Below are 20,074 nucleotides of genomic sequence, written 5' to 3' on the forward strand. Positions count from 1 at the left end.
ACTAGGGTTGGGGATTTAGCTCAGCGGTTCGGTGGCCTGCCTTGCAAGCACAAGGACCCAAGTTCAATCCAGGGTAACAAAAAAAAAAAAAAAAAAGTACAAATAAGTATGTGATTGAAATACAAAGAGAGAACAAGCATTTTCTTCATGTAGTGAAGAGTTTATGAATTCTTATTTGTTTCAGCCAATGATAGTCTTACTAATTCCAAATAGGCCTATTACTTATTACAGTTTAAAATTTTAAGCCAAAAATCAAAATAAAACACTAAGCCATGCCAACATTATAACAGAAAAATTTATAATTAATTCCTACTGCTATGTGACCAAAAGCATAAAAGGAAACATTTACCTTTTAATGTGCAAGACTGGGGCAGGTCCTAAGAGCATGAAGCACACTGCTGTGATTAAGTTGCCAAAAACCAAAAGCCACTTCCTCAGGCGCTAGTAAAGAGAAAAGGTCCAAAGACACTCTCAGAGGTGAGAAGCCTCCTTGATCGAACAACATAAAAAGCCATTAAAGCATACAAGTCACGATATCCAAAGTCAAAATACATTCAAGAAAGTGAAATTCTCCATTTACGAGGAAATGAGCGGATAATGAGCTCAAAGGCAAGGACACAGGCAGAGAGTGAGCGAGGGCCCAGGACTCCTTAGGAAGGAAATGCACTGCACACAATTGTACACCATGAACTACTTCGAGCACCAACAACTTGAAAAGCAGTCACATAAGGAACTTACAAAGCAGTTACAATAGCTAGAAAAATCAAATTCTGAAAAAGCTCTGGGTGCCTACGCCTCCCCGCCACGGATGTGTTAAACCCTAACCAGAGAAACCAGTGAGATGGTGCTGGGGGGCGGGGCTGTGGGGTGTAATTTGGTCACGAAGGGGGGGCCCTCGCCAGTGGGAGGCCCCAGCCAGGGAGCCTCCTTGCCCCTTCTTCCATGTTGTTACAGGGAAAGGGCCACCTTCTATAAATCGGGAAATGAGCCAGGTGGGGTGGTGCGCATCTGTGATCCCAGCACTCAGGAGGCTGAGGCAAGTAGACAGCAGCAAGTTCGAGGCCAGTCTGAGCTACCTAGTGAGACAATGTCTCAAAAAAACCAAACTAATAACAATAATAAAATAATAATAATAATAATCAATCAGGAAATTAGCCTTTACCAGAAAACAAATCACTAGTGCCTGATCTCGGACCTCCAAGGCTTTAGAACTGTGACCAATGATTTTCTGTTCTTGTTGATGATCTTTTGTTATGGAAGTTTGAGCGGCCTGAGATAATATTCAATAAAATTATACCTTATAAACTATGTCAGGCAAAAAGTTATAGGACTGTGTCTTAAAACCCCAGCTCAAATGCTGTTCAAGCCACTAACTTTTTGTCACTTGAGGTAGTAGGTGATCCCACATACAGGACAATGTCTTGATAAATATGAGTCTGTCTGATGGAAAGGGGAAAATGCAATAAGCATGCTGCAAGTGAAGCCCCAGAAATCTGAGATTTGGATAACACCACTAGTTCTGTAGATCAGTTAGCTACACTGAAAGGACTTTATCTCACTGAAGGGGTTTTCTGATAACATGGGGATGGAACCAAGCACATTTACCTCACCAGTCTTCCCATGCTCCAGGACAAGCCGTCTCCTCCCAGAGCCAAATCTCTCACTTGACATGGCCCCATAATAACCTCTACAATTTGACCCAAGTATTAAGTTCAGTCCATTTTAGCTTTCATCAAGGAAGACTTTTCCTTTAGAAAGTCTAATCCAATAGTGTTCAACAGTTTTAGCATAACACTCTTTGGATCTCCTAAAAAGCAGTTAAAGCAGTTAAAAGTGACCCTGCTCGCGGTGATGGCTGAGCTTGGACTCTCTCCTTCAGTCAAATGGTCTTTGTCAATTAAAACCAACCAACCTCGAGTGTAGTACAGAAATGGTTGGAAGATCGCTGATCTAAATATGTAAAAGGAAAAATGAGGTGTACTTACCGGCATTTTGTCACTTAGCAGGCCAAACAGCGGTGAGGAAATGGCATAGGGCAGTGCCAATCCCAGGAAGACCAGGCCCACGTAGCCAGCTGGTAAATTAAACTGGAAAAGAATTTCTACATTGAGCTCACAGAGTTAAGTCATTTTTCAAAATGACTTTAGCTTTCTGTAGCTTTTATTACTATGGTGAGTCTACTACTAACACTCAGCATTTGTTGGTAATATACAGCACACCTTAGTCCTTTTCACTTCCCGCTTCCCTCTCCTCCTTCCCCTCTCCCTCCCTGGATTACCTTCCCACATGCAAAAGGTTACTTCCTGTTTCCTGTCTTCTTTAATTTTGTTCTTTGTATTATTTATCCTTTGGGTTTCTCAGGTAGGAAAAACCATTATATTCTTTTTTCAAAAATACCTATGAGCAAAATCTATGATATCAAACCTTTGGAATTTGACATTCACTTTTCAGCACTAGGAGAGATTCTCCGACTCTTTCTCCCACCCCAGATTACCATAGTCCACAGTCACCTGACTGGATCAAACAAAAAACAAAAAAGTAAAAATGGACCGAGAGGGGATCCTATGGGACAAGATGCGCAGCTCACAGTAACTAGGACAATGACAGCACCTAACCCGGCTGGACGTCTAACAAGTGGGGGAAACCTGTCCTTGTTAGATGGCATGAATGATGCCCAAGGCTGCAGACCTGAGCAGGGTCTTGGAAAGAAGGGTACCAATGTGTTGGCCACTAGTAAAAGGATTCTTTCTTTCTTAATGAAGCAGATCCTCAATTCACCGACTCCTGTCTGCAGTGGTTACGGAGGAGTTCCAACCCGACTGATTTTGGGAGCCGTCCGGGCGATGGGCGGAGTGCACTCCTAGGTGTGTCTGGGGGCCGAGGAAGCGTGGTCTTGGGGTCTACGTCTGCTCCTTCCTCCCTTTATCTCTGCACTGCTCCCTGCTCAGTTTCCCAGCCACCATGACCCAGCATCTCTGCTCCACCACACACTTCCACTGTCTCCGCCTTGGAGCCAGCTGACCATGGACAGAAACCATGAGCAAAATTAAACCTCTCCTCTTTGAAGTCGTAGGGGTTGGGCATCGTGTCTCGGGTACAAAAAACTACTAGGAAAATGTCCCTAGCTCACAGGGACATCACAGAGGGCAGGCGCAGGCACCTTGGGGTGCAGGTCCCGGTTCACTTCCTGCGCCCAGTCATTCACAGGACTTTCTCTGAGGAAGGGCCCCAAAGCAGCAATTGTGCCCATTTGCTCCAAAGCACAGCTCCATAATGGGGCCACTTACCTTGCCCAAGACAAAAAGAGACAGAATAGGGTCAAGGAAGCCAAAGCAGGAGCTCACAGAGATGAGGATGAAGGCTATAAGGCCGACCTTGGGCAGGGTGGCAAGTTTCCAGAATGAGTGTTCACTTGGCTCAGACTCTTTGGGGGTAAACATGAAAGAGAGAGAGAGAGAGAGAGAGAGAGAGAGAGAAATGATAGCAACTGACATGTTTTCCACTTTATCTTTTAACTTACTTTGTAAAGTAACACTGGTGACATCAACTCGATCCAAAAATAAAATGTAACTTCACCTCTGAGCTTGCGCGCAAGTATATACGATTTACACTTGCACGTAAGTTATTTGAATCCAGAAGCCATATTCAATTTCAATTTAAAAATTCACAAATCCAAAAGGAACCAACAAGAATGTGAGTGGGAGATGGGACCCAGGATAGACAAAGTTTGACTCGGCACAGGGAAAAGCATTGCCAGTGCTTTACTAAGGAATAACCTGTGAGCACGTGCTTGGGGAGGAAGTTACCTCGATTGGTTTAAAAAGAAATAATGTTCTGTGTGTTGGCAAAGCAGACACTGGATTGAAAAGGGCGCTACGGATCCTATGTAAATCAGTTTTAGCCTTCAAGTCGAGGGAGTTCTAACTCACCTCCCGTCATCCTCCCAACAGGAATGGCTTCACTGTTCCAACCATCAGATGTCGCCTTCTCCAGGCCTCCGGCCACACTGCAGGACCCCTTTCTTGTTTGCCTGCCGACTCTTCGAATTCTACTCACTCTATAAGGTCTGGCTCTGGCCCTAATTGCCAGCTTTTCCCACAATTGCAGCTTTTTCCTCTTTCCCACTGTACTTGGAATCTATGCTCCATAATAAAAAATTAAACGCTAAAATTACATTTCCCTTTATACTGTTCAGTATTGTTTGGTGGCTTTTTGTCTTCCATTTAATTTGTTGAACAATATCTTGGCTGAGCCACACACTAGACAAAACACTGTACATACAAAATTTAAAAAAGGAAAAACGAGACAGCTCCAAAAGTGTCCTTGCAGAGAAGTCACAACATGGAGTGCAGACAGCTAGGCCAGGGCCAGGTTATTATAGAGGAACAGGAGACCTCTGCCTTAAAGCCCAGGGAGGGGACGTGAAAAAGATTCTCCAAGCCCTGACACTGGAGCTGGACCCTAAAATCCCCCATGACGAACGTCACCATATTGTACACCTGGAGTGTACCAAGGAGCTTAGTGAATAAAAACTTTAAAAAAAGAAGTGATGGGGAACGATTGCGTGGAGCAAATGAGAGAAGAGAAGGAAACTGGGAAGACGAGTTTGGGGTGGGAGAACCGAGACGTGGGAGAGCTCACAGTGAGGAGCCGGCGATGTGACTGACAGCTTGCCTGGGGCGCAGGACCCAGGAGGGATCCGAGCAGGGGAGGACGGAAACAGCGGGTGCTCGGTGGCCCATGGCAGTGGCCAGAGAGGCTGCGTTACAGCGACTCTGTCCAGAGAGGGTAAAGGAGTCCACCCGAGAAGGGCCGGCCTTACACAGCCTCGTCACCGCCTCAGCGCCCAGCGCAGTTTATCGTTCTACGCTTATTAAATAATCATTAAGGGTGGGGCAAAGCACTGAAAAGCCATTGGAAGCAATGCACTTAAGACGTTTTTAGGATACAACAATAAAAGTAAACCTCGGTCTTAGTTTCCTACTTGTCAGCCAAGTGTGCTACACAAAATTGAATCACTCTCACCACGGCTGAAATTCACAAACAGCAGCTTGCTGTTCAACTTTGGGGGACGAGAGCACCACCGTGTGGCTCAATGAGGTACTGCCATCAGGGAGACCACTGGATGTGACTATTGAATCGTATACTAAGGACATTAATTAGTCAACTTTAAAATGTAAATTAGGAAAGATTCCAATTTCAAGTGACTCTACTGATTGCGCATATCAATAAGACTATATTCTGAGTGTTGCAGAGGCCATTACTACATAAATGATACCCTTTAAAAAACATTTACAAATATCTAGGAATACATTATTTAGCCAAGCCACTGAAGACCAAATAATAAAAATGAGGATGGCACCTGCCTCAAGGGATACCTAGCAAAACCACCTCGGGAGTGTTTCAAGGCTATTTGGGAAACCAATGATTTCCTGCAAATTTTGATTTGTTCCTCTTGTAGGAACACAGTGCCTTCTTTGGTAACACTTGCTCTGAAAGCGCATGTCCAAGATGGGACTTGGTGTGGTCTTCAGGAGTTACTGAGGGGAAAGAAAGCTGGGCACTGTGACACTGCTTGCTTAACGTCTCTTCTAATGATCAAGAATCACTGGGAGAATTTCCCAGGAGAGGTAACACAAGTGTGGTCTTGCAGAACGCGTGGGCTTAGGGAACATTGGGCAGACAGATTTCCCTACTACTTGAATCTAAAAACAGCTCCTAATGGCCCTCAGGATAAAGTCCACATGTTGTAGACTTAAAATTGGCGGGGGGGTACCAGGGATCAAACCTTGAGCTTTCGAGGCAGACAGCAGAACCACTGAGCTAAATCCCTGGCCTATGTCATAGATTTAAAGATTCATTTTTAACTCGACACTTAAAAACTATATATGTACAGTGTCCAACATGTTTTGATATATGTATACCTTGTGGTACTCGGTACAAGTCGTTAATAACATAGGTGATAAAATACATCCGTAGCATTTTTTTGTGGACAGCACATTTAAATTGACTTTTTAAACATTTTTAAGTGAATTACACACATACACACACACACACCCCAATCTGTAGCTTTGCAGAGATTTTTATGTCCCTGAGATGAATTCTGGTCTGAAAATACTAAACGGAAAATTCCAGAAATAAGTTTTAAGTAACTTTTATTATAGTACAATGACACTTGCCCCATTTAATTATGTTATTTGTCTTAATCATTTACTGAGCCTAATTTATAAATTAAACCTTACCGTGCGTGTATACAGGGAAAAACACAGTATATATCCACTGAGTTGGCATCCAGGGAGTTTGTGACACGTGCCCCACAGAAGCGGGGACCAAGAGCTACAGTCTCAGAGTGGGGCACAGGGACGGTGGGGAGGAGTGTGGGCCAGGCCTCCAGGAGGAAAGGGGCGGAGGTCGGTCTGCACCTAATCAGCACAGCCTAAGTATGTTCAACTAGGAACCAAAGGTCACAACGCTTGGAAAGGCAAGCGCCCCCGTGTGGCGCGTGGGGTATTACCTCAGGCTCTGCTCCCAGCTCTGGTTACTTCTGCTGTTCTGCAAAGCTGATAACTGGACAGGTGTTAAGTCACGCGCTACACTCCCGAACAAACCATTTGTAACAACAGTAAGACTGGGGAGGGGGAGAATGTCATCAGGACAGAAGGAACTACAAATAAGCCTTGGGGACCTGACCCCCTACTTGCTGCCTGGTGAGCGTGCTGACCGTTGTCGTCAGCAAGTCCCTCATGCACCAGCTGGCAGCAGTGTCCACGCGTTTGTCACGGGGCAGGCGGGCTCCTGAGGCGCGAAGCTTTGCAACTAGGGTGATTCCCGTTTCTGCCTGACGTGGGCGGGCGGGCTGTGCTGCACAGACAGCTGGCGACACAGACCCACTGCGGCGAGCACGGCCCTGCCTCCTACAGCCTCCGAGGGTCACGGAGCCACTCTGAGCTCAGGCCCGTAAGAACATCAGGGCACTGTGTACAGTGACAGTTTGGGAGCACAGATTACACATGTGCTAGTGGTAAATGTCAGAAAGGATTTGCTGTACGCAGAAATCCCCACTTCAAATCTAATCAACACTTAAGAAAACTGATTCTTTTGAGGTGCTTTTAAGAGCCACTATTTACTGAAATAAAAGTGAATATCTGGTCAAATATTTTCTTACAAAGGTAGAGAAATAAATTTAAAATTCCTAAACCGAGAAGCAAGCATGGACTTACCATAACTGGGCAAGATGTAGATGTTGAGTGGTATCACCAGCAGAACTACACACCCCAGAGAAATAAAAGGCACCTCATAGCCAAAGGACTGATACAAGAAGCCACCCAGAGGAGGACCAACCACAAGCCCCAGTCCAGAGAAGACCTCAAGACTTCCCTACAAGTGGAAAAACAAAAGAGACTTGAGTTGATACATTTCTTGAGGAATTAACAGGGCAGCATTTGGAAAATTCTGTCTGCTTCATGATTCACACACGCACGCACACACGCACGCACGCGGAGCGCCGCACAAATAATTGAAGTCTAAGTCCACATACGTAGACTGTAAAAGTACTAGAAAAAGATGCCAAGCAGTGACTCATGCCTGAAATCCCAGCACTGTGGATGGCTGAGACAAGTTCTGGCTCAGCCTGGACAATTTAGGGACTTACGACAGACAGGGAAGGGGAGGGGGAGAGAAACAGAGAGACAGAGAGAAAGGGCTGGGAATGTAGTTCAGTGTGAAAGTCCTGGGTTCAAACTGCATTATTGGAAAAAGTAGCAGAAAATTCAATACAATATGGGAGCTTTCTAATTCTTGCGGGATTTTGTTGTTGTTGTTGTTGTTGTTTCTTATTTTTTTGTTTTGAGACAAGGACTTAGCATGTTACTTACACTGGCCTCAGACTCATAATCCTCTCTCCCGAGTAGCCGGGATTACAAGTGAATGTCACCACGCCTGGCCTCTTTTTCAATTCTTACAATGGAGAGATTTTTCTAATTATAATATAAAACTCAGAAGATATATATGAAAATATTTTACAAACGGCTTGGAAAAACACACGCGGGGACAAATGAAGAATAGGAAACAATACTGACAAAGAACTAATTTCCCAAAGATATCCAGAGAGATGCACCACATCGATGAGAAAAACAGTGAGAACCCAATAAGAAAACATGTGAGGGCCATGAACTGTTGACATATAAAATGAAATACAAGCAGCTCTTCGAAGAAGCAGATCACTTTCATTCTTTAAAAGAAATCAATAAATTTCGACCTCAGCAAAGCCATTCTCACCAATCACTTATCTAAACTGTCTTCTGCCAGGTTATCAGCAGAGGCGATCTGGGTACTGCTGGTTGAATGACTCACCCACATTAAAACACCCCTACTCTCAGACCCCAAATCCTGCTATCAGGAATGTAAGTTACAGGAGTAGCCATTGGGAAGTGACTTGGGGTATATTCAAGCTTATTTGCTGTAGCACTGTTCACAATGATGAATGATGCAAACCATCTACATATCGATCAAGAATTGAAATATACTAGGTTGCATCCATACAGTAAAATAAATAAGATTTCGAAAGTGTTCTTATTAACGTAAGTACAGTAATATTGATCTCCACTATTTCTCCCTTGTTAATGTAATCATCAAGGTGGTAAATGACTGGAATGGGTGGTACCATTTGTGGTAAGAAAAAAAACAGGAGAGGAAACATGCTATCTGCAAGTGTGTCTGTGTGTGCATACATGTGTGTGTTCTCGTGTACAGATGTGGAATCTCTCTAGAATAAACCTGCAATTCCTGGATTTCCCATACAGGGCAGAGGACTGGGGACCTGACACCAGGCTTCATAAAGCTGAGCAACACTCATATGTCAAATATATTTATTATACCCTCTATTACCTTCTGTATTTTTAAATTTTGTCCCTTATAAAATTGTTTTGTGAACTAAAGTTAAAATAAGCAAAACAATACCATGGAAAAAGGAGTTTACTATGAAAGAAGTTGTAGCATTTTAAACAAATCTAGATCTTAGCAGCTTGGAACAAACAGACACCTGTGGCTTGGAACTTCAATTCTTAGGCCTCACAGAGTGCTCTAAAGTACTCCATTAGTAAATTCCAAAAGGGCTGGGGATTCAGCTCAGTGGTTCTGCTGCCTGCCTCTCAAGCACGAGGTCCCGAGTTTGATCCCCAGTACCAAAAAATTACCAAATAAATTCCCAACTCTCACAAAAGATATAGGAATTCTAGCTTTAATCTCAGCAAGGCCATTCCAATGAACTAACACATTTGCAGTGTGAGCTTCCGGCTATGATTTTTCTATAGGAAGCCAATATGGCAACATTAGTCCTCGTTGTGGTCAGAAAACCCAATGGTCTCTTGCCACATCCCAAGGTTTTCCTGGGCAGCGCTTCCCTGAGGCTCTTAAAACACCAGCTCCTCCAGAGGTCTTGCTGACAAAGCGGGTTCATGCTTAATCTGAGCTGTGGGACACTTCATAAGCTCTCTGTACTTCAGGGTGTCTCAGCACCTTCAAATACCAATGCTTCGAGATTGCTTGGCCACAAAGCCTTGTTTTACAGAGCCAGTGTCCTGCTGAACCCCTTCTGAGAAACACTTCAGGGAACTGTGAGTGGTATGACTGACACCATGGCTACCAAAGAGCGTCAAATGGCCACACAACCTGAAATGAACCTATCCGGCAAGACGCACAGGTGCTGAAGTAAAAAACACTACTCGCACAGAAAATAACTCACGTAATGGTAAAACATTTTGAGTACAACAACAAATGAGTAAATGAGGGAGTCCTTGGTGTGAAGATGATCAGACTGAAGTCTGGGAAACAACCACGCACTATGAAGGTGGCGTTTGATCTGATATGCAGGCCAGAACTGAGACAGAAATTGGATGTGTCACCACCACCAGGTCTACGTGCATCAGGGAAATATACAAGAAAGCACACTGGTACAGTGCCACCCAGTCCTGGCTTTTTAATATCAAAACAAGAGTGTGCTCCTCAGATAACAAAGAAGCACATAAGACGTCAAGGCATCCCTAAGACCTCTTCCAGGCACCTGCGGAGACCGGAGGAAGTACTCTAGCATAACTTAGGTATGTACCACCAGGGATAATTCTTCTAAAGCAGCAGAATGCTTCAGGCAGCTCAGCCACCATCTAGACTAGCGGGAGACAACACAATGCTATTCAGGAGACTTTAATTACAGTGCTAAAAGCGAGAGCTGGTTAGACCATATTTACCCGTCAAACTGCCCATTCAGGGAACTCCCCGACCAGGAGCAGCCACAAAAGTGCCACAAATGGTGCACTTTTTTTGGACAGCTTTCTTGTTAGAAGTAGAAATCAGAGTAAAAGTTAACAAAGACACAATATTAAGAGAAAAGCAGGTATAGAAGAATGTGCCCCAAGCTTTATCTTAGAAACTCAAAAAATATTTCTTCATATGTGCAAAAGAAAATATGAATCCGTGGACTACATACCAATACCGTCGCCACATTATTTGGAAAAGCCTTTGTGAGGATCGAAGATGATGCAGTTATTGCTGCTCCAAAGCCTATTGCATCTATTACCCTCACTAGAAAAGACATAGCAATGAATATGGGTCCATCTGGAAGTTGGTCCATGACACTAAAAAGAAATAAGGCAATTCTTCAATGCCAAGCTTTATTTTTTTTCCATTTCACGGTTGAAAAGAGAAGTACATCACCCACAGTTATTATCACACATCTTTGTAGAATATGAACTCTTTAAAGAATTGACTTGTTACACTTTCAGCAAAGAATTACCTTTTTTTGGTTACAATTTGATTCATAATGGCAGTTTAGTGGCATTATAAGCTGAGATAACTGATCCCCTGGATGACAATACTACCTAGGCCCCTTCTTCCATCATAATTGTCCTTCTGTTTCCTTAGAGATTGGCTTCAAGAGCATCATCAGGTACCAAGATGCAAAGATGGGGCAGTCTCAATAAAAGGCATACTGTTTGCATATGAACTACACTTATCTTTTGGTATGCTTTAAGTCATCCATACTGTTGGGTTTTTCTTTTCTTCCCTTTTTTGCTAATTTTGTTTTTTGGCAGTTCTGGGGTTGATCCAGGGTCTCACGCACAGCCAACAAGTGCTCTTCCCCTGAGCTACACTCCCGGGGTTAAATCATCTTTAGGTTACTTGTACTACCTAATGCAGTGGAAATGATATGTAAACAGTGGCATACTCTCGTATGTAGACAATGACAAAGAAAAAGTATACTTTTTTTAGTACAGACCCATTTTTATTTCATATATTTTCAATCTGTATTTGGGTAAATTCACAGATGTGGAACCCACAGTCACAGAGGACTGTGAAGAATCACTATCATAAGACTTATTAGAAGAAAATACTTCAAACTCTCAAATTTCTCCCATTTCTCAAACCTTCAAAAAAAGAAAGAATGTGGAAAGTAGAAGAGTCCCCACAAAAATGAAAAAGAAAAGCAACCTCATTTAACATAATAACTATCTAGAGTTTATTTCATCTTACATGTTTGTGGGCTTGTTTGTTTTAAGACAGAGTCTTTCTATAAAGTCCACTCTAGACTTGAAGTTGCTATGTAGACCAGTCTGGTCTTGAACTTAGCGTCCCCCTGCCTCAGCTTCTTGCACACTGGGATTATAGGCCTATGCTACCATATCTCATCATATTCTTATCATTTCTGTATTTTCTCCAAGTTTGCACATGAGCTCTTTAAAATCATTTTCCACTATGTTTTGCTGGTTTAAAGACTCTAAGCTTAAGAACCTGCAGGTTTGTTTTATCTCTGGTATTCATTTTCCCAGAAATAGCAATGGTAGTGGGGACATCACTCTGCTTCATCAGCAAAGCTCAGGCTGAGGGCTCCACTCCATTGGTCTATCAGGGGCTCTTAGGAAAGTGGCACTATTTCCCTTGTGGAGCTGGGAGGGCCATCTTGCCACCAAAAGGAGAAAGCTTTCCCAAGAGCAATGTACAATGGAGAACAATAGGCCAGAAGCTGAGAAAGACTTCTGACTACCTTGTTTCCACATCTGCATCTGAATATTTTTGAACTGATTTTTTTTTTTTTTTAGTGGAAAAGTTCACTTTTTTACTTACAACAGAAAATTTGAATGATTGAAAAAAAATCGTAATTCTTATCATTCAATCACGGGAGTCCTAAAGGAATAGATGTGGCAGCCAGTTTACTGTTGATCCCCGCCGAGAGGGTGCACAACATCAATACCATTCTTCTCTGTTCTCTACTCACCCAGCTCCTGCCGTTTGTCAGCGGGGATGCATTCAACAGAAAGGAATGGTGCTGATCCATTTAAGTAGCCGCTAACATTTTAAATTGAAGGTAGATCATGAAATCTATTCAACCTCCCAAACATCTCAGAAAGTGACTTACCCAAAGATAATGGTAACTCCTCCCGAGATAAACATTCCTGCTATGAACATAAATTTTGCTCCAATATATACAAGCTGTAATAAATATCAGAGAAGAGTCATAAAGATTTACTTCTGCAAGTCCATATTTACATAAATAAACACATTGTATCACTTTAAAAGAATGGGAATGTACATTACTTACAAACATGGAGGAAGTCCAAAACCAATGGACCCTAAAAATGAACTTTTAACGATGCATTTATAAAACTATAATGGTGGTTTTCTTTCTTTTTTTTTTTTAAGAGAAAGAGTGGCTCTCTGCTTGCTGCTTCCTGCCTGCCCAACCATGAACTCTTTCTCATCTGCTTTTCATTTGCTTTGCTGCTGTCTTGAATCCAGCTGCCTATGGGATGAAACATCTATAAACTGTAAGCTAAATAGATCTTTCCTCCTTTAACTTCTGAGTGTTGGATATTTTGTCCTAACATTGAGAAGGTAATTAAGACCCACATTAAGTAAAATCCATATTTTTATTGGGGTTCATCTGTGTTGTACATAACTTGGATTTTGAAAAATGCAAAATATGTGTCTGCCATTATTTAGTCTTAAGCATAATTGTTTCATTGCCTTGAAATTCACTGCCCTGACTTTCAGCTCTGTAAGATCTTTGTGACCCTTGTGGTCAATATTTTGTAGGGTGGGAAATACAGACATGTTTTTCAACTTTTTTTTTTTTTAAGATGAGTTAAAAGAGACTTTTCTCACACTGCACCATGCACTCATAAAAGCAAATTTAATGAAGGAATGAATAATGGTTATTAGTGTAGAAAGGGATGGTCACAATGTGTGAAATTGTGGGGTCAGCTTGTTTCAAAGAACTGAGCAGCAAGGAAGGAGTTCAAAATATACATTTTAGAAACACAACTTGATTTTATTGATTCTTAGTTACTAGCTTGGATTTTCTAAGCTCAGTATAATTACTGGCTGTCCAGGCAAGGAGAACACACAATGGTGGTTATTTCTGAATCTATGGAAATTCTAGACTAGTAAATAAGAATAACTCACTACATAATTTTTTAAGATTTAAAACGTATATGCGAACTTTAATACTTACATATTTTCCAAATACCAAAGATGCCAGAAACTCAAATAAAGCATAACATCCAAAGATCACGCCAATCATAGTATTGCTGGCTCCCTTGTTTTCAGCCTTTGAAGTAACAGAAATGGGAACAAAGTTTGGAAGGCAAAACAGCATCAGCATTAAAAAAGAAAAAAGGGAAGATGAGATCAAAGCATCATCATCATCTTGTGACCTGTCCAATACATTCTGTAAAGTAACTTTAGAGACAATTAGGTCAAAATCAGTGGTGTGGGGAAGAAGAAAAAGCAGTTCAGAGAGGAAATACGAGTCTGTGACATGAAAACAATTCATTTATATGTCTTGAAAAATTGTTCACTTCCACTGGTGAAAGTCAGAGAGTACAAACATACTCACAATGCCTTGGATGAGAAAATGCGGCCTCTACTTTGCAGCCACAGGACTGAGGAAACAGCTGATGCAGACACACTTCCTTTTTATTACCATTTTTAGTTAGGATTGTACTCCACTTAGGACAGACAAAAACCACTGGTCAGTGAAAAAATTCCATGAGCTGGCACACAGGTCTCACCAAGGCGCATCCGGCTTGCGTCCCTGCTCCTCCGTTCGTACAATTATGTAACCTTTGGATAAACTTTTTCCCTCTTGAGATCAAAAAGGCAGAAAAAAAGATGCTCCCTGATATCCCATGTTCTTCTGAGCCACGCATGGTAGTTTACCACCCACAAATTGTAATGATTAAGGCCCTTAGCTTATTCCATCAGGAAGCTCTGAGATTTGTTACAGATGACACAGTATTTATCCTGAATATAATCTCTCTGGCTTTAAATGCTACTATATTGATACTCCACTGAAGCCATGTACAAAAATAGAGACAAGGTTTTTAAAACTTTTTCAAACCCTGGAAATACGGTATTTCCTTATATGAGGCTCTAGCTACGGCAATGTGAGGAGTTAATACATGCGTTCACCCATCATTTCATGCCTGAAATGGTCACGCTTGCAGTGGCTGAGGTGGGAGGATCTCAAGTTGGAGGTCAGCAGGAGAAAGTCAGGAAGACCTTCTGCCAAAATAATAAAAAGGGATGGGGATGTAGTTCAGCGGTAGTGCTTGCCTAGCAAGCACAAGCCGCTGTGGTCAATCTCAGTGCCAGGAAAAAAGTTTAATTATTCAAATATATGATTAGCATCTTAGCATACTATGGATCTGAAAGCCTGAAAATGTATATGTATGCTCTTGGACAGTCTGCAGTCAGTTAATGAGCTCTTTCTGTGCGCTACACACTGAATCATCATCCAACAGTGGCCAGATAAAACACCGACAGAAGTGCGACTTCTGCGCCAGTGAAAAGAACGAACCTGTGTCTTCTGCCCAATCAGCAGGTGCCCACTTAGAACATATGGAAAGAAGGGTGCGATTTCACCCAGGCATTTTAATAAGAAATGAAAATGAAGAACCTGGTATACATAGCTACATCTTTTAAAGTTAGAATGTTCTCTCTTCTGTATTTGTCTTGTTTCTTTCAGCCTTCCCTCGTACAAGTAGAAAAATGCAATCAAAAACTTCAAAATATGTACACTCAGCCTGGTTTTTCCTTTGTCCCTGCTCTGTTACAGAAAACTAATATTCATTGTGCTCACTGTGTTCTAACTGGGCTGGGAAGTGCCCTTCCCAGGGGTGGCTACGTGTTACCCCATTCCTCTCTCCATTCCACAGGTGCTGCAACATCATTGTACATATATTTTGGCTCTTGTTCCTGGATCCTGGCCCATGACCCTCACCTGCCTTGTCTAACAGTCGTGCCTGCACCGTCAGCTGGAGGGAAGACTGCTGCACAGAGTCAAGAAGATCCTGTACCCCCAGTTCTTGCTGAGCTTCCCCGCCCAGTCTATAAGCAATTGTGCGCATGCACGAAGGTCTCCTAGAAATCCAGAAGGACAGGGCCCCAGGGCTTCTGGACAGCTAACCCCAGAGGGTCCTGGAGGGCAGCGCATTCCCAAATGACATGGAAACTTCTCGCTGCTCCTCCCTGCTTACCCAGCGCATCTCCTCATCTGTATCCTTTCTAAACCTGTAAGCATCAGTAAGTATTTCCCTGAGTTCCGTGGCTGTTCAAGCAAATTCACTGAACCTGAGGAGGCTTGTGGGAACCCGAGTTTAAGGCAGTCAGGAGCAGACAAAAACCTAGGCCTTCGAAATGGCACAGGAAAGGGGGAGGCAGTCGTGGGAACCACGCCCTCAGGATCTGCTGCTGCCACAGCTGATGAAAGGTGCTGTTGGAACTGACTTGGACAGGAGAAGGTGCAGCTCCTGTTTGCTGCAGGGGAAATGATTGCTTGCTGGAGGACAGAAAACCTCACACACCTTCTGAGGCCACAAAGTGATGTGCATTGTAGGTGGACAGTAGGAGAGACTGAATTTGAGCTGGTTTTCCCCTCTAAGAACTTAGTCCTATCAGATTTGACATTCTTAGCCTACTGCCACAGTCCATGAGAAGTTCAAGTCAAAAAAGAAGTAATAGCTGGATGTTTGGCACAGTGTCTACAATCCCAGCACTTTGGTAGGCTGAGGAAGGAGGGTCACAAATCTGAGTCTTTTCTGGACAACTTGGAGAAACACTGTCCAAAATAATAACAGCTAGGGGTGTAACTCAGTGTGAAGTCCCTGGAACCGGTCCACAATACTGAAAAAAATAAATTGGGAGAGGAGGGGCTGGACCACAGTTTCCTAGTTCCAAAATATTAATAAATCAAAACATCAGGGACTAGAGTTCTTGTCTTAGCACAAACCTTTCGCAGCAACATTTAAATCTCCATTACTGAGCGTACCTATTTTTTCAGTGGCAGACAACCAAATAAAGACGAATAAAGTCATGCTCAAAAGGTCAATTATATTTTAGGTGAATTACTTTCTAAGAGGTTGTTCTTTCTGTTCAGTTTGTTGATATCAAACAGTCTGTCTTCACTACTTTCTTATTGCTGGAATAAAATACCCATCACCCACAATTAAAGGAGGAGGGATTTATTTCGGCTCACAGTTTATAGAAGTTTCCATCCGCAACTGACTGGTTCCAAGGCAGGGTGGCATGGCAGAGGGGCATCACAGAAGAGAAACAGTCCATGGCAGGGTAGGCAAAAGGTAGCAAAGCAGCAACAAGCAACAGCAACCCTCCCTTTATATTCCATCTAGGCCACACCACATCCAGAGTGGGCCTTCCCATTTTCCACACCAAGAACTATGCTAAAACAAATCAATCAGTGGGCTAAACCCATACCACATACCCTTAATCCCAGTATCACACACCCACAATCCAACCACTTATGAAAAGCTCCTCTATGAGCATGTGAAGCTTTGGGGGAACATCTCGATACAAGCCGTAACACAGTCCATAAGAAACAATTCTGCTGACTGAAATTCTATACGTTATCTAAATTATATGAAAATTTTATTTATTCATTCATTTATTGTAGTATTGGGTATTGAGCCCAAGGCCCTCACAAGGAGCCACATACCTTTAATTTTTTTTTTTTTTTTTAATTTTGAGACAGTCTCACTAAGTCACTAAACTGCCCAGGCTGAGCTTCGACTTGTGATCCTCCTGTCTCAGCCTACCAGAATACTGGGATTATAGGCATGGGGCATCACACCAGAATACATGCAGACTTTTATACATTGCAAAGTGGGATAACTAAAAGGGCTTTTTAAAACACAGAGTTCACAAGGATATAAAAATGTTTCACCTCCTTGGGGAAAAAAGGTCCAAGGATAGAATACGCCATCATGGAGCCCAAGTTCATGGAAGCTGCTGATATCAGTATAAAAAGTTGTTCCCGGGAAAACCTTCTAGGTGTCTCTCTTGAACTTCCTGCAGGGCCATCACCTTGAAAGCAAACACACTGCGATTACAGGTATGTAGCTAGGACTATGGATGGAAATACACAAGTGTCGTTTCTGTGTAAAATTGGTACAGTCAATTGTTGTTGACTAACGTTGTTGAACTGATGGCTATTTTAAACACAGCACAAAGGAGTAAATGGAAAACAGTCCTGGAACATCACTCTGATTTTGAAAACATTTCACTTTCATTTATGTACTGTTCCCTACTAGAATTTCTATGCAGAAATTACGAAGCCATCTGGCTTGCTTTGCCTATTTTCCTGGTGTTTCACAAGTCCCTTCAGGTTGGGCGAGGTGATCTCCAAAGGGTGAGGCTCTCTGAAGAGAATCTCCCTTTTTCTTCTAAAGTCATTAACTCCATCTGGCCCCCTCCACGCACAATGTTTGATTCGTGCCATGTCACCTGCATACCAGGAATTTTAGGGCAGTATGGAAGTCAAACGCAGCAAGCAGCAGAAAACAAGCTAAGTCCCTTAACAGGTGAATTAATTCATCCGCATGCTTCTGCAAAGCCAAGTGCCACTAATATGCAAATCACTTCTTTCCTTACACTAATTACGGTTCCTTTGCACCACTTTTTCTCAGGGTTAAACTGTCATTTAACAAAAGGTCACCTGCAGAATTGCTGGGATTCAAACTTTCATGCAAATCCATTAGCCATTTTTAAATAATTGGTTTTGAGAGGGGGGAAAGGTAAGAAAACTATACAGAAGTTGCCTTTTGTGGTTTTTTTGAGATTGCCATTGCATTCCAGGGGGGGAAAACCAGTGCACCACGAAGAAGTCTTAAAAGTCTGCAAAAGTTTGAGAGTAGATGAAGAACGGAAATGAGAACGTTAAAAAGAAGGATAAGAGTGAATAGACAATGGTTTACGTTTGTTGAATGCCTGTGAGGTGTGCAGAGTCTCGCTCTGCAATCTGGCTGGCCTCAGACGCAGTGTGAGGCCCAGAACTCACAGCGAGCCTCCAACCCGGGTCGGTACAGTGCCTGGACCTCAGGCCAGCCCCGAACTCACTCTTAAATTCTGGAACACACGGTTCTAAACGCAGAGCCTTGAAAGAAAATCACGGCAGTAGCATACGCAGTCCCCCAACTCCAGAGGAAAAATGAAGGGCGGCCCGAACCCCACGGTCACCCCAGCCTCTTAGCCCTCCGGAACCCACCGGACCCCCGTAGGGCAGGCCCGCGTCCCCGCGCCCGGCCCCCGATCCCTGCGCCACCCGATCCGGGTCACCTCCTGGTCCCCCAGCGGCCGGGGGAGCGGACGCGTCCATGAGCGGTGCCGGGACTCCGGTTCCGGGTCCCAGCCGTGACCTCGGCTCCAACTTCCAACGACGGACCGGACCGGCCGGGGGAGATTGCTCAGCCTGGCTTTGGCATCCCGAGTGCGCGGTGGCAATTTAGGCTCAGCGCTCCGCAAAACCCTAAGGCTCTGGGAGGGAGGGCGGAAGGGCGGAGATATAGGGGAGGGGCGGGGCTATGATGTGAGGGCGGGGCTATGCAGCAAGGGGCGGGACCTGAGCAGTAAAGGGGGCGCTAGACCCTCCCCCTCGTTAATTTAATGAGCAGTTATAATCTCTGCTGTCCTTTCTCATTTCACCTGGCTGCGATCGGGGGCGCGGGAAGGAGAAGGAAGACGATTCGGGGCACCTCTACCTTTAAACACACAGAAGCAAGTTAGAAAATTAGACTCTTCGCTTTTAAAGAGTCATTTTACAGTGTGTGAATGAGACAGTGTTTGTAATCAGTGAAGCCCTACGCTTAGTAAACCGGAAATCAATTAAAGAAGGTGAAACATCTCGAGAAAAACTCTTGCAGGAGTGGGAATTACTGTCCAGGAAGCTCGACAGGGTAGCTAGGTAGCTCTGGAGGAAGATGCTGGTTCTCCGTCCAGCGCGCTGCAGAGCTCTGTGGCCCTGAGGCTCAGGTCGGTTTCTTCTTCTGTCCAAGTGAGAGTTTGCGGTTTATCTTGCAGGGTGGCTGGCACGCTGATAGGCTTTCTAAATATGTGGCTGGAGCCTTAATCTCTTATTCACAATTCTCTGGCACCAGAAAAAAACAAAACAAAAAACTAGGTTTCACATTCACGTGCCTTTTCCTATGTACTATTTGGGAAGGCGTAAAATTTGGAGACAGGGGAAATTGTTTGGGGGCCAATGCGAAACACTGTTGAATCTCCCCCTGTGCCAGGCATTGTGAATTTAAACATGAATGAGAGCCACCCAGCCTCTACCCTCAGTGCCCCACCTTCTTTCTGATTGCTAATATTGAAAGGACTGTGTACTTTGGCAAAATGAGTCCAGGATGGCTTCCGGCGAAAGTGAAGTTACCTCTGTCCTTGAAGGAGGCATAAGACTTATGTGGCAGGAGAGGCTTATCTCCAGCAAAGCTTCTTCAAGGTAGCCTTATGGAGGCTTTATGATCTAAGCCCTGCCGGTTTCTCCAGTCTCCTTTAGCTTTTCAATTCTCATCACTTCACTTCAGCAGCAGGAAAAAGTGGCTCCGGCTCACAGCCTTTTTTTTTTTTTTTTTTTTTTTTTTACATCTGCTCGCTTATTCTGTTTTTGAGCACGTCAGTATGGCAGGTCTTCCAAACTGGCTCTCTACTTACTGCTCTTTTTCTGTTCTACATTACTTTGCTTTCTCTGTCCTTGACCATTTAACAGAAAGCTTTCCCAACTTTC

General features: G+C 43.5%; 1 protein-coding gene across 3 annotated transcripts in view; it reads right to left on the reverse strand.

Moving 5' to 3' along the window:
* Slc18b1 (solute carrier family 18 member B1) overlaps positions 1 to 18,833 on the reverse strand; it is a 24,957-nt gene extending 6,124 nt beyond the window's left edge. For 2 of the 3 annotated variants that reach the window (XR_780736.3, XM_010626652.3), the window contains exons 1-9: positions 18,625 to 18,833; positions 17,234 to 17,373; positions 13,505 to 13,600; positions 12,410 to 12,483; positions 10,484 to 10,631; positions 7,221 to 7,377; positions 3,288 to 3,424; positions 1,986 to 2,087; positions 350 to 441 (exon numbers count right to left, since the gene is read on the reverse strand). Coding sequence is in view for 2 of the 3 variants with exons in the window: in XM_010626652.3 (XP_010624954.1) it covers positions 350 to 441; positions 1,986 to 2,087; positions 3,288 to 3,424; positions 7,221 to 7,377; positions 10,484 to 10,631; positions 12,410 to 12,483; positions 13,505 to 13,600; positions 17,234 to 17,373; positions 18,625 to 18,664 (986 nt within the window). In the remaining variant the exon portion in view is untranslated. Of the gene's footprint in view, positions 1 to 349; positions 442 to 1,985; positions 2,088 to 3,287; positions 3,425 to 6,242; positions 7,149 to 7,220; positions 7,378 to 10,483; positions 10,632 to 12,409; positions 12,484 to 13,504; positions 13,601 to 17,233; positions 17,374 to 18,624 lie in introns of those variants that run through there. The other variant, XM_033763239.1, reaches the window with a different exon arrangement.
* Between the last annotated feature and the right edge of the window lie 1,241 nt (positions 18,834 to 20,074).

The sequence above is a fragment of the Fukomys damarensis genome, unplaced genomic scaffold (genome assembly GCF_012274545.1).
Source record: "Fukomys damarensis isolate Sample0158 unplaced genomic scaffold, DMR_v1.0_HiC HiC_scaffold_14, whole genome shotgun sequence".
In the NCBI taxonomy this organism is placed as follows: domain Eukaryota; kingdom Metazoa; phylum Chordata; class Mammalia; order Rodentia; family Bathyergidae; genus Fukomys; species Fukomys damarensis.